The sequence below is a fragment of the Sorex fumeus genome, unplaced genomic scaffold, assembly GCF_029834395.1.
Source record: "Sorex fumeus unplaced genomic scaffold, SorFum_2.1 ptg000123l, whole genome shotgun sequence".
Lineage (NCBI taxonomy): Eukaryota > Metazoa > Chordata > Mammalia > Eulipotyphla > Soricidae > Sorex > Sorex fumeus.
This window is the reverse complement of record NW_026606180.1, coordinates 6,907,386-6,920,913: the sequence shown is the minus strand read 5'-3', so window position 1 is coordinate 6,920,913 and position 13,528 is coordinate 6,907,386. Positions and strand designations below refer to the sequence as shown.

The window sequence follows — 13,528 nt, the reverse complement described above, 5'->3', positions numbered from 1 at the left end:
TACAGACCCAGGCTCAAGCCTGGCACCTCCTACGGTCCTCTGAGTCCCACCAGGAGTGATCCCTGGGCACAAAAATTGGTTCCTCTAGGGCGTGTGCCCACCCAAGTTCGATCTAGCCCAGAGCACCATCAGAGGTGATTCTTGAGTGCAGAGCCAGGAGTGACAACTTGAGCATCACCGAGTGTAACAAAAATTGGTTCCTCTCTACCTGGATGAGAAAATGAGAGCAGTGTCTGAATTGAATCACAAAACTCCTAACTTTGGCAACTATTCACAACTGGGTGTACCGTTAACAAGAGACGTGAAATCAGTCACGGGCCATCCCTACTGCCCAAGTGTCCGCGATTCCTGAGTCCTGGGGCCTTCCACTCCCGGGGAAGCCACAGCAGGGCCTGCACTGTCCGTCCCTACCTGTCCATCCATCCCTCGCGCACCCACAAGTTAGACCCTCGCGCGGATGTCCCCTCCCGAGCACACGCTGGAACTGACCACCAAAGCTGCTGCAGGGCGGGAAAGAGCGGGATGGACTTCACTCTCCCGGGCAGCAACGCCCAACTCCCTCTCCTGCCTGGACCACTGCTTGGACCCCGCAGCATCTCTGCAGCCTGCGCCGTGACCAGTGACGGCGTCCTCGGTCGGACACGCGTGCCCAAGGCAAGGCAGAGCGAGGACGGGCGAGGAGGGGTCCCGGCGGCAGCACCGCGGCGGGGGGCTCGATCCCCTCACCCTGCGCCCTGCCAGGACAGCTTCCCTGGCAGGGCGGGGGCAGAGCAGCCCTGGGCACCACCGAGAGCGGGCGCCCGCGAAAGTGAGAAAGTACCGCCAGACCCCCGAGGACCACCCAGCCACCCTGCATCTCCAACGGGGCCTCTTCCCAAGGGGTGGGCAGCTGCGGGACGCGACAGGCTCGCGGGAGGGGCGCGGGGCGCGCGCCCACCGCTCACACCCACGGGCGCCGTCCCGGGGCTGCAGCCCCTCCGCCGCGCCGACGCCCCGTGCCCCGCAGGAAGGCCACGTGCGGGCCTGGCCTCGGGGGCCGCCGCCGAGCGGAAGGCGCGGAAAGGCGTGGCCGCTTCCTCCCGGCCCGCGGCGGGGACCACCGAGCCCCATTGTCCGGGCGCCCCTGCCCACGCCCACTCCGCCCCGCGGACCGTCCCGGGCACGCCCGGAGCCCGCTCCCGCGAGGCCGCGCCCGCGCGCTCACCTTCTTGCCCTTCTTGCCCTCCTCGTCCATGTCGCCGCCAGCGGCCCGGCCCGGCCAGCCCGGCAGCTACATGCCCGCCGCCCGGGCCCCGCGGCCGGCCACAGCCGCGCTCCTGCACCGCCCGCCCCGCGCAGTCTCCGCCCCCGCCGCGCGCGCCCCGCACCCCGCACTTCCGGGCCGGGAGCGCCGCCCGCACAGAGCGCCCGCGGCCCCGAGCCTGCTCGCCCCGCCCCGCCCCGCCCCGGGGGCGGACCCCGCGCCCGGCCCCGCCCCCGACCCCGCCCGCACGGAGCGCCCGCGGCCCAGAGCCTGCTGGCCCCGCCCCGCCCCGCCCCGGGGGCGGACCCCGGGCCCGGCCCCGCCCCCGCCCCCGCTTGCACAGAGCGCCCGCGGCTCAGAGCCTGCTGGCCCCGCCCAGCCCCACCCCGGGGGCGGATCCGGGCCCGGTCCCGCCCCCGGCCCCCCCCCCGCACAGAGAGCCCGCCTGCTAGGCCCCGCCCCGCTCCACGGCTCGGGAACGGAGACTCGCTCTTCCCCGCCCAGCTCCGCCCCGTGCCCCGCCCTCACAAAGCGCCCTCGGCCCGGAGCCTCTCCACTCCAGGGGGTGGAGCCCTGCTCGCCCCGTCCAGCTCCGCCCCCTGCCCTGCCCACCAGAGCACCCCGGGCCGGACGTGTTGGCCCCGCCCAGGTCCACGCCCGGGGCGGAGCCCAGATCGCCCCGCCCCTTGTCCCGCCTCTTTCCCCGCCCCTTGCCCCGCCCTCACAGAGCGCCTCGGCCCGGAGCCTGCGGGCCCCGCCCCGCTCCACGCCCGGGGGCGGAGCCATCTAGCCCCGCCCCTTTCCCGTCCCCTGCCCCACCCTCACAGAGCGCCTCGGCCGGGAGTGCTCCTGCTGGGCCCCAGCTGGGCTCCCTGCTGGGGAGATGCGGGGCCGGGGAGGGGCGGGGTCTGGGCGCGGAAGGCAGGCGGGCCCGGAAAGGGGCGGGACCTGCGTCGGGGCGGGGCCCGAGTCGAGGCGGGGCCTGGGCTCGGAGGGGTGGCGGGTCCGGAAAGGGGCGGGTCTTGCGCTGGGGAGGGTCCTGGGCGCGAAGGGCTGGCGGGCCCGGGAAGGGGCGGGGCCCGAGTCGGGGCGGGGCCTGGGCGCGGAGGGCTGGCGGGCCCGGGAAGGGGCGGGGTCTGCGTAAGGGCGGGGCCTGGGCCTGGAGGGATGGCGGGCCCGGAAAGGGGCGGGTCTTGCGCTGGGGAGGGGCCTGGGCGCGAAGGGCTGGCGGGCCCGGGAAGGGGCGGGGCCCGAGTCGGGGCGGGGCCTGGGCGCGGAGGGCTGGCGGGCCGGGAAGAGGCGGGGTCTGCGTCAGGGCGGGGCCTGGGCGCGGAGGGCTGGCGGGCCGGGAAGAGGCGGGGTCTGCGTCAGGGCGGGGCCTGGGCGCGGAGGGCTGGCGGGCCCGGAAAGGGGCGGGGCTTGCGTCGGGGCGGGCCCGAGTCGGGGCGGGGCCAGGGCGCCCGGGGCTGGCGGGCCGGGGTTGGCTTTGGGGTGCGGCGAGCCCCGGGGCTGCGGAGCCGGGCCGGAAGGGAGGGCCCGGCGCGTCTTTTTTTTTTTTTTCTCCTTTAGCCACTTTGTTGCTCTGAGGTTTCTAGGGCTTACTCTAGTCTAGTCCCTCGACACCTCGGGGAAAGCACTAACCGTCAGAACGACCGCACCCAGGAGAGCAGCTGTCTCGGCTTCCCGGCCGCACTGAGCCCAAACCCTGGGGCTGCTGCTGCTCCCTATTCGTGCATATTTATTTTAAAAGTGTAATATAGGGGTTGGAGAAAAGAATTGAAGAAAAAAGTACATGTGGGTTGGAGAGAGTGCAGATTTACTTAAGTAAAAAGTTTAGAGCGGGAGCAATAGTACAGTGGGTGGGGCGCTCCTCTGCCCCCCGTCCCCCAAGCCCCGCCAGGAGCAACCCCCGCGCCACCGGGTATGACCCAAAAACCAAAAAATAAAGTTTAATACAGAGGTTGGACAGAAGACTGACCTAGGTCAGTCCCCAAGCCCTGGTGGAGTGGTCACTGAACACAGAGCTAGGAGGAAGTCCTGAGCACTGCCGGGTGTGGCCCAAACCAAAAGGGAATCGGCCAGTTTGCCGAGAAGCACCCTAAAAACTGAAGTCTCAGAAGCTAGCGGGAGCACCACTTAGGACCCCCGCGCCCTAGTCCCGAGAGAAGTTGGCCCAGTGTTTTGCCACGAAATCAAGCTGCCAATAAGAACCTTGTGGCAGACCTAGCATGTAATCTGGTACCAATATAACCAGTATTCCTCTATTTCTTTTTCTTTTGTGTGTGTGTGGGGGGGACCTGAGCACAAAGTAAGGCAGTGCTGAGGACTTTCATTTTTAATCTTGGCGGTCTCTCTCTCTCTCTCTCTCTCTCTCTCTCTCTCTCTCTCTTCTCTCTCTCTCTTTAATTGAATCACCGTGGGATACACAGTTACAAAGTTGTTCATGATTGGGTTTCAGTCCTGCAATGTTCCAACACCCATTCCTTCATCTTGGCATCCTTTCTTTAATATTACTTTCACAAGTTTCCATGAAGTATCTACCCTCTTTAGAGAATTTAGGCAGGGGTAGGAGAGACAGAATTTTAGAAAGAAAATTTTAAAACTCTGCCTTCAGTCCTGGGAGAACCCACCTTTCTCTGTCACACAGATACACTTCTACACACCTCGGTCTTCCATAACCATTTCCATTTCTAGTTCTCTTTCTTTTACAGCAAAGAGAATGGGATGGACAGAGAACCTCAAAGAACATGCACCTGCTAGAGCATTCCTTGAGGTGGCGAGGAAGGTAACCTCTTTGAGTGAATGTTGAGTTTCCAGGAGAGCAATCTGGAAGCAACATTTTTGCTCCAAATAATAAAATTTAATGAAGTGATGGGGTGTGTATACTGTAGAGTGCTTGCAAGTATTTACTTGGGCTACACTTGAGTTTCAGGTACCGCTTTGCACTTAATAAAATCAGAATCCTGCCTTTCCAGACTGATATTCCTGATCCTTGAGTCTGTAGTCTTTGTGGATGTCAAGAACACTCAAAACCCTGGAATTCTTGGTTGTATCTCCAAGAATCCATGGCGTAGGATTCCGTGGTGTATTCAATATGCCAAAAACAGTAAATACAATGGGTCTCATTCCCCGACCCTGAAAGAGCCCCCAATACAGCAGCGTTAAGAAGGATGAGGAAGGAGAGGCTGATAAAATCTCAGGGTCAAACTAGGCTGCCAAAACGAAGAAGGACTAAAATGACTATCTGCACTTTCAACGCGCATATGCTGGCATTGGAAGCATCCATCGAGGACCTGATGGTACAAGTGTGGAAGATCAAGTACGACATCATTGGTCCCACCAAGATGGCATCAGTCACATCATGCCATTTTCGACACTGGAGAAGAACTCGAACGTGTGACAAAAGAGGCGTCGGTGGTGTCCATGTCCTTGTCAACACGTACTTGGCCATGAGCATTGATTCATTCAAATGCCTAACAACCCGAATCGGATGATTAGACTTGAATAAATGTGGCTCACTGCCAGCACCAACATCCAATTACGATGAAGAAGAAATTAAGAAATTCTACATGAAACTGGAGAAGTTCTATAAAGAAGACCACACCTTCTACAAGATCATTGTCGGTGATTTTAATGCCAAGATAAGACCGAGAAGATTGGCCGAAGAATTCCACATCGGGACCCATGGCCTAGAATGGAACTAACAGAGTGAGAGACTGAGTTCATCATGTCGACCAAGACCATCCATGGTAGTTCACAGTTCCAGAAGGCCGAATCTAAACGTTAGACATGGAGTCTCCCGGTGGATAGTTCCACAATGAAATTGACCACATCAGATTCAATCAACAGTTTTGCCTGACCTATGTCGCTGTTGTCCCAAAATTCCAAATGGGATCGGACCACCATCTCCTTCATACAAAATTCTACTTCATGGAGCGGAGAGAAAGGGCTGCAAAATTTAAGAAGAGAACTCCCAGAATGACCACCAAGTGGGAGCTCTTTGGCACTATTGCAGCAACATGGGAAGATGCCGTTGTTGACCACATTGATGAAGAATACAATCGACTGGTTCAGCACCTCCATGATTGTTCAAGGAATGCCAAGGGAGAGAAAGCCACAAACAAACTCCTGTCTTCAAAAACTCTCGAGCTCATTCGCCAACGTGGCTGGGCACGTTAGCAACCACAAGCTAACTTCGAGCTCGCAAAGCAGTGCAGAGAAGTGATAAAGGAAGACCTCAAAGAGAGAAGAGCAGCAGTGCTGGCAGATGCGGCAGAAGCCAGAAAAGCATTTGCAATACCTGCCTGTCCTTCACCAACTACAAGACCAAAATGACTGCACTCTGATGTCCTGATGAATCTATCACATCTTCCAGAAGGGCAATGGAGAAGATTATCCATGACCTCTACTCAGATTTCTTCTATAGCCATGTCCACCTGCCCATATACCAAATTCCACAGGATGGATATGTCGTTCCCAACATTCTCCCTTCTGAAATCCGACACGCCATTTTGTTGGTAAAGAAGTGAACAGCAGCCAGCCCAGACAAGGTCAGACCAGAACACCTGAAGAACCTGCCATAAGTACTCATCAATACACTGGCTCAGCTTTTCACATGCTACCTGTCTGAATACAAGGTTCCATCCCAATGGAAAACTAGAAGGACCATTCTACTGTACAAGAAGGGAGACATCCACGACATTGGCAACTATTGCCAATAACAATCTGCCTGTTATCTGTCATCTACAAGGTGTTCACTCGAGTCATCCTGAATAGGATTGGCAGAACACTAATGAAGGAAACCATGCGAGCAAGCCAGGTTCCGAAAAGGATTCAGCACGATCGACCATATCCACATGGTAACCAAGCTCATTGAGTTTTCTTGGGAGTTCAAGATACCGCTCTGTCTAACGTTCATTAATTTAAAGAAGGCCTTTGATTCTATTGAGCTGGAAGCAATCATCAAAGCCCTAGCCAAACAGGGCGTTCAAACTCAATACATCAGGATCTTCCGTGAGCTGTATTACAGATTCACTACCAGGGTCTCACCATTTTACAAGGAAGTGATCATCAAGGTAAAGAGAGGGGTTCGGCAGGGATACCATTTTCACCAAAACTCCTCAGTGCCACCCTCGAGAACATCATGCAACGACTGAAATGGGAAGGAATGGGAGTGAAGATAGACGGTCGGCAACTACACCACCTCTGCTTCACTGATGACATAATTCTAATAACACCAAACATTAGCCAAGTGGCAGAAATGCTGGCCGACTTCGACCATGAGTCTGGAAAGGTTGAACTGAAGGTGAATCTCATGAAGACAATGTTCATTTGTTCCATTCACTCTCAACGGAATGAACATCTCTGAATGCAGCAGTTACGTGTACCTAGGTCGAAAATTCAACATGATGAATGACCTGGCACCTGAGTTGTGTAGGAGGAAAAGAGTGGCTTGGAATGCCTTCAAGAGCGTCGAAGAAATAGCTAAGAGGACAAAGAACTTCTGGCTCTGGGCACATCTCTTCGACTCCACCATTCTTCCTGCATTAACATACGCCTCAGAGACCTGGGCCCTATGAAAACAGGATGAAAATGCTAATCGGGTCTCCCAAAGAGGAATTGAAAGAGCTATGCTTGGAGTATCACACTTCACTCAAGTGAAAGAAAGAAGCCGGAGTTCCGACCTCTGTCGACGATTGAGTATCAAGGATGCTGTCATGTTTGCCAAGGCGTTGAAAATCAGATGGGCTGGATACGTAATGCGATTTGGAGATGACCACTGGGCTAGAGTCATTACCGACTGGATTCCACAGGATGTTAAAAGATCACATGGCCACCCACTTATGTGATGGTCAGACTTCTTTGTCAAGACCCTGAATGAACGGTTTGAGGCTCTTCGTGTTCCTGGAGTGAGCAGACGCCATTGGGCTACACTAGCACGCGACAGGGATGAATGGAGACATTACTGGCGTCCGCTCGAGCAAATCTATGAGTAATGGGATGTCAGGTGATTAAGTGATCCCCAAGAATATCCCCAATTCCATTCCAGTGCTTTTTTTTCATGTTTTGGCTTTTTGGGTCACATCCGGTGATGCTCAAGGGTACTCCTGGCTCTGCACTCAAGAATTACTACTAGTAGTGCTCGATGGACCATATAGGATGCCAGGGCCCAATCCTGGGTCAGCCGCATGCCAGGAAAATGCCCTACCCACTGTACTATCACGCAGGTGCCCTTACAACATGCTTTCCCTGACTTGTATGAAGTAATATGAAGTAAATATAATTAAAAGAAAATTTTTCTTTTCTTTTTTTTTTTATTTTAATTTTTGGACCACACCTGATGATGCTCAGGGGTTACTTCTGGCTTTGCACTAAGGACTTACTCCTGGAGATGGTCAGGGAGGACATATGGGATGCCAGGTCGGCCACTTGCAAGGCAAATACCCTATCTACTGTACTGCCATGTCGGTTCCTTCTTATTTTCTAATTTTTCTTCATTTTGGGGGGGTGGTGGCCACACCTGGATGTGCTCAGGGATCACTCCAGGAGGACCTCAGGGGTCCAGATGAGGTTCTGAACCCAGGTTGGCTGTGTTCAAGGCAAGTGTCTTACTCGATGCACTATCTCTCCTTCCCCAAATTTCCCCTTAACCAGAAAACCCTCTGCTCTTAATAACCAGGTGGACACAAGCCATTGCACTAATTAGGCTGAGCAACTTGGGACTCAGTATGTAGCTGGGGCCTTGACCTACTAAGGAACCAGAAGAGAGGCTTTATCCTCTTGACAATGACATTTTAAAGTGAGTGCTCCCAAGGAGTATAGTCCTGAGCAGTGAGCCCAGCTGTATGTTACACATCCATTCCAGGTCTACATACACATGTAAAGGGAGAGGCCTGGGAGATACAGTGGGCAAGAAGACACTTTCCTTGGTCCCATCCCTAGCATCGATGCCCCAAGCCCTGACAGGTGTGATCCCTAAGCAGAGAGCCATGAGTAAGCTCTGAGAACTGCTCACTCCAAAATAAAAATAAAAGTAAAAGGTAAAGGCCCTCCCGTTGATCATCGATTTGCTCGAGCGGGCCCAGTAACGTCTCCATTGGAGACTTTGTTGTTACTGTGTTTGGCATATCGAATCCGTCACGGGGAGCTTGCCAGGCTCTGCCCTGCGGGCGAGATACTCTCGGTAGCTTGCCAGGCTCTCCGAGAGGGGCGGAGGAATCGAACTCGGGTTGGCCATGTTGGCTGCGTGCAAGGCAAACGCCCTACCGCTGTGCTATTGCTCCAGCCCTAAAATAAAATAAAAATAAAATTGGTTTTTTTTTAAAGGTCAGGGAGGGACCGTAGAGATAGTGCAGCAAGCAGGATTCCTGCCTTATGCTGCCGACCCATGTTTGATGTGGTCTGATGTGGCCTAAAGCAATTAGCAGAACTATTTAATTCTAACTATATTAAAGCCACGTTTTCTGTCTCTAGTACCATCAAAATGGCAGGTTGAATGTATCCTTGAGAGCATTGGTAGGGATTTTCATATCAACCAGACAGAAATAAGGGAGAAGGCCAAGTTCTGGGCCAAACGTGCCTTTCTCCTACTCACTGGGGCCCGTGAGAAGCTGTTTGGCACGGTCCTTATTGCAAATCTCAACCCACTGAAATCTAGAACTCCAGGTACCCCTGTCTGCACAATGAAGGACCAAATGAAGTATGGGCAGCTTTTCTTAGCAAAAGGTCCCCCATGAATAATGTTATTGGATCCTATTTTCCTAAGAGTAGAATTTATGTAATTTTATTTCATTCTGCTCTCTAAATCTATCTCCACTCTGCGTTGTTTGGGGCTATTCTCAGTGGTGCTCAGGGCTTACTCCTGGCTCTGCTCAGGGATCACTCCTGGTGGAGCTTGGGGGACCACCTGGGGCACTGGGGACTAAGCGCCCGTTTGGCTATGGGCAAGGCAAGCACCATACCCACTGTACAATCACTCAGTTTCAAGTGATTGCCATTCTGAAGATGAGGAAGCAGGTTTTGAAAAGTGCAACAGCGCGAGAGATAGTACAGGAGGTGGGGCGTTTGTCTTGCATGGGACCGACACCCTATATGGTCCCCCAAGCACCGCCAGAAGTAATTCTTGGGTGCAGAGCCAGGAGTAACCCCTTAGCTTGTCAGGTGTGACCCAAAAAGTCAATAAATAAATATAATTCATTTATTTATGTATATAATTCAAATATTTATATGTATGTATATATATTGCAGGCAGAGCCTGGCAAGCTACCTGTGGTGTATTTGATATGCCAAAAACAGTAACAATAACAGGTCTCATTCTCCTAACCCTGAAAGAGCCTCCAATATGGCAGTGTTGGGAAAGACGAGTAAGGAGAGGCGGCTAAAATCTCAGGGCTGGGACGAATGGAGATGTTACTGGCGTCCACTCAAGTAAATCGATGAACAATGGGATGACACTGATACAGTGATACAGCGTTGCAGTCATGTGGCCTAAGAAACAAAAATCCCAATACTAAAATTAAAAGGGAAGAGAATGGCATCTGGAAGTATGAGGAGTGGTTGGTCTACCGTGTTCTGCGGAGACCTGCCCCCTTCTCCACCGCCCCTGCTGCCTTCTTCCCATCCTTCTGGGGGCTGCCTGCAGTGCTGGCCGGCCTGGCCGTCTGGGCTTTCCTGTGCATGAAGGGCGCATTGTGTGCCTGGTAAGTGGTGCTGACCAGCTGGGCTCCGCATTCCTGCCACCGTTCATCGGGATCCGTTCGCCATTCACTGTTCTCCTTCGGGATGGCACGTGCTTTCTGAGATGTCCAACTGAGCGGGCCGGGCCGGGGCTCGCCCTGGGTCTTTGGGTTCCTTGAACAGCCCCTGCAGTGACCCTGGGCGGCAGTGCTCAGGGATCCCTCCTGGTGGTTCAGGGGATGGAGCCAGGTCAGCTGCAGACAAGAGCCCTGCACTGAGTCTCTGGGTCCTGGAAAGGAAGCCCAGCTGGGACTTCCTTTCCCTCTAGCTTAGGGCTCGTGCAAGCCTCCAGTGTGCTTGGGTCCGAAGTGACCCTGTGCATTCCCGCAGTGCTGGTGAGAACAAGATGAAACAGTTTGAGGCCTCGCCCTGCTCCATCCAGAGCAAGGTTATAAGTTCCAGACCATCGCTTGCTTTCTTCTGTAGTGTTCTGGTGAAGAAAGCTGTTTCCTACATATGGCTGGCTCTAGGTTAAACTGGCTTAGGGCACCGTGTGGCACTGGAGATTGTGCCCAAGGTGCCCACGTGCACACGATGTGCTTTCTCCCTGAATGCCATCTCCCCAGAATGCGGTTTTAAAATTTGTGTTTCACACATTTGGGGGCGTGGTGGCCTTATTTGGGTCCATATATAGTAGACTATTTAGGGCTTCCTGGAAGTTGTTTTGGATTTGGGGTAATAGGCTATGGGAAATAAAGGTAATTAATGAAGGGAAAGCTCAGAGAGGCAGCGGTGGGAGCAGAGGGAGGGAGTCAGGAGTCGGCAGGGATGAGCAAGGCTGCCCTAAAGGCCCAGTGTGGTTAGCAGCTAGGAGGCTGACATGGGCCACAGAGCAGTGGAACAGCAGGAAGGCACGTGTACAGCAAACCCTGGTTCATGCCCCCAGGTCCTACCAGGAGTGATCCCAGAACACAGTCAGGTGTGGCCCCAAAACAATTTTTTTAAAAAGGCTTGAACAGCAGGCCAAATCCCATAGCAGGACTTGCCCCTGAGGCCCGAGTGAGGCTAAGGTAAGCATGTCCTGTGTCATGCTACAGCTTCTCCTAATTAAATCCCACTCAAGTGTGAGCCCCCAGCACTGTGTGACAGTGAATCCACACATACATCTCCACACATACATCCCACTTTGAGGAGAGCGACGGTTGGCCATACTGCAGTGCCAGGCGTCTTGATCTTTCACTCACTCTAAATTTGGGGGGTGGGCGGTGTGCCATGAGGTATCTTAGGTTCCGGAAAGATGGGAGGCCTGGGACCTGTAGTGCTTGGAATTGCCCAGCAAGAGCTGGAGGCTCCGGGTTAGACACTCAGCCTTTGCGTCCAGGTTTGGGATCAGCAGTCCTGACAGATCCTGTAAACGCCAGCTCCAACAGCCTGGACCTGCCTGGTGCTGTCCACGTGGCCTTTCTGGTGAGGGTGAGGTGTATGTTCCATGCAGTGACCTCGGACAGAAGCGGGCGTGCTGGCTCCTTCCTGAGCGCACCGTGGCTCTGTCTTCACTCGGGCGACCCTTCGTGAGGGGGAACTGGAGGCCACTGCTGTCAGTGGCCAGGAAGGACCGCCTCTCAGACTCACATGGCCTTGTGTTCTATCAGTCCAGAAAACTGCTGACCAGGGCATGCAGCCTCCTAGATTTCGAGACAGTTCCCTGATGGCCCTGCCGTGTCCCTGCCACCGCACGTGACACGGAGTGTACCATAATTCATCCCAGGATCCAGAATGCCAAGATTAGAGGGCTGATACAGTTCTGTGGACCCTGGGCAGGGTGAGTGTTTAAAAGGTCTCCCCTGGCCACTCAGCAGCTGTGGTCACCAATATGACACTGTCCCTATCCCTGACCCCCCATCGGAGCTGAGGGACAAGCCTGGGACCCCGTATGCAAAGCCTGGTTCCTACCAGGACTTCGTGCCATCTCCCCAGCTCTTCAAAACACTGACTTCAGTGAGATGACTGGGTCCCAGAAAAGTTAACGGCCTTTGAGCTTACGAGGCCTTTATAGCTAAAAGTCCCTTAGCATGTTGGTTGATAGCTGACGGGTGGAACCCTGGCTCTTTGACATAGCCTTTGGTTTGGGATTTGGTTCACTGCCTCTTGCCTGGGGAGTCTCTCCTGCCGGCAGCATCATGTACCCTGCCGTCCATCTCAGGCCTCAGCTCATAGAGGTGGCCATAGGGACACTCAGCGTCTGTGACAAAATTTATTATGTCTGGCTACTAACAACAGCCCTGGAAGGTGTTTCCAGTTTTCTCACTTTTCTTTCTTCTTTTTACAGAGCATCAGAGGAATCCCACATCAAGGGTTGTGCTGCCCACGTGGGTAACCCAGGGAGGGTGTGACAGACAATGAGGCAGCTGTCCATGCCTGTACTCTGCGGTGACAACAGCCCTCCTTGTTGCCCACCAGGAGGCGTGCTGTGGGTCTCTGGAATGGGCTGTGTGGGGCTGGTGGATTCTCTGTCTCCAGGTTCTCACCTGCCTCCTCCTTCCCAGGACTCCAGCCCCTCTGGATGAGTGGCAAAGGATTTCTGGATTAAGTGGTTTCTATGTGTGCTTCTCAGCAGAGCCTGGCATGCTCCCCGTGGCATATTCGATATGCCAAAAACAGTAACAATAATGGGTCTGATTTCCCTGACCCTGAAAGAACCTCCAATATGGCAGTGTTGGGAAGACCAGTAAGGAGAGGCTGCTAAAATCTCAGGGCTGGGACGAATGTAGATGTTACTGGTACCCGCTCTAGCAAGTTGATGAACAACGGGATGACAGTGATACAGTGATGTGTGCTGCTGGCATCCAACCCAGGGAAGACACGCTCTCCTCGGCCAAGCCACATTCCCAGAAAAGTGTTTGCTGTGTTTCAATTCAGGCTGCATTCTTTTGGGGGGGTGGGAAAGGGGGCCACAACCAGCATTGATCAGGGGTTCACTTCCAGGGCCACGAACCGAGCCAGGGTCAGCAGGATGCAAGGCAAGTGCCTTTTGCGTCCCTGTCTCGGGCTGGTTCTGTGTTACATAGAGGAGAATAAAGTGCCGCCGTTGATGGAGTTTCGGCCAAACGGAGGGGTTTCCTGGTCTCCTGTTCCTCTACCTTTGAGAGCTGGAGTCTGGGTGACGTGGCAGACACTGCTTCTGGGTGATTTCTTGACGGGTCGTGGGTCCCTTGGGTTGGTGGCATTTCCTGCCCCTTGTTCCCTTCAGCATAGCACAGACTTGTTGGTGGCACCTCAGCCTGGACCCACAGCTGCTGACAGTAAGTATGTCTGCGACCCCGCTGGCCTGGGACTTTAGGAAAGGAACGCCATGATCTCTGTGACCGTGTCCCAGGTCAGCTCAGCTGCCGGAGCCTGTAGGGACCCCCGAGTCCCTTGCACGCCCAGACCGATGACACTGAAAAGGAAAGTGCAGCCTCTCCCTGCGAGGGGCTGCTCTCCATGATGACTGCCCAGAACCGCGAACCCAAACCTGATCTGGGGCAAGGGGGTGGCAGACAACTTTAGACAGGCTTCTCAGCCTGAGCTGAGGTCTTGGTGAGGTCTTGCCCTACCCTGGGGCCTGAG

General features: G+C 54.8%; 1 protein-coding gene and 1 non-coding gene across 3 annotated transcripts in view; one reads left to right on the top strand and one right to left on the bottom strand.

Moving 5' to 3' along the window:
* CCM2 (CCM2 scaffold protein) overlaps positions 1–1,368 on the bottom strand; it is a 37,668-nt gene extending 36,300 nt beyond the window's left edge. The window contains exon 1 of one of the 2 annotated variants that reach the window (XM_056137290.1): positions 1,205–1,368. In XM_056137290.1, coding sequence (XP_055993265.1) covers positions 1,205–1,234 — 30 coding nt within the window. In that variant the 5' untranslated portion in view covers positions 1,235–1,368. The remainder of the gene's footprint in view (positions 1–1,204) is intronic. The other variant, XM_056137289.1, reaches the window with a different exon arrangement.
* Positions 1,369–10,257: 8,889 nt separating this feature from the next.
* LOC130044742 (small nucleolar RNA SNORA9) lies at positions 10,258–10,387 on the top strand. Its single transcript, XR_008795492.1, has one exon. It is a non-coding gene; the product is annotated as a small nucleolar RNA SNORA9 (small nucleolar RNA).
* The last annotated feature ends 3,141 nt before the right edge of the window (positions 10,388–13,528 follow it).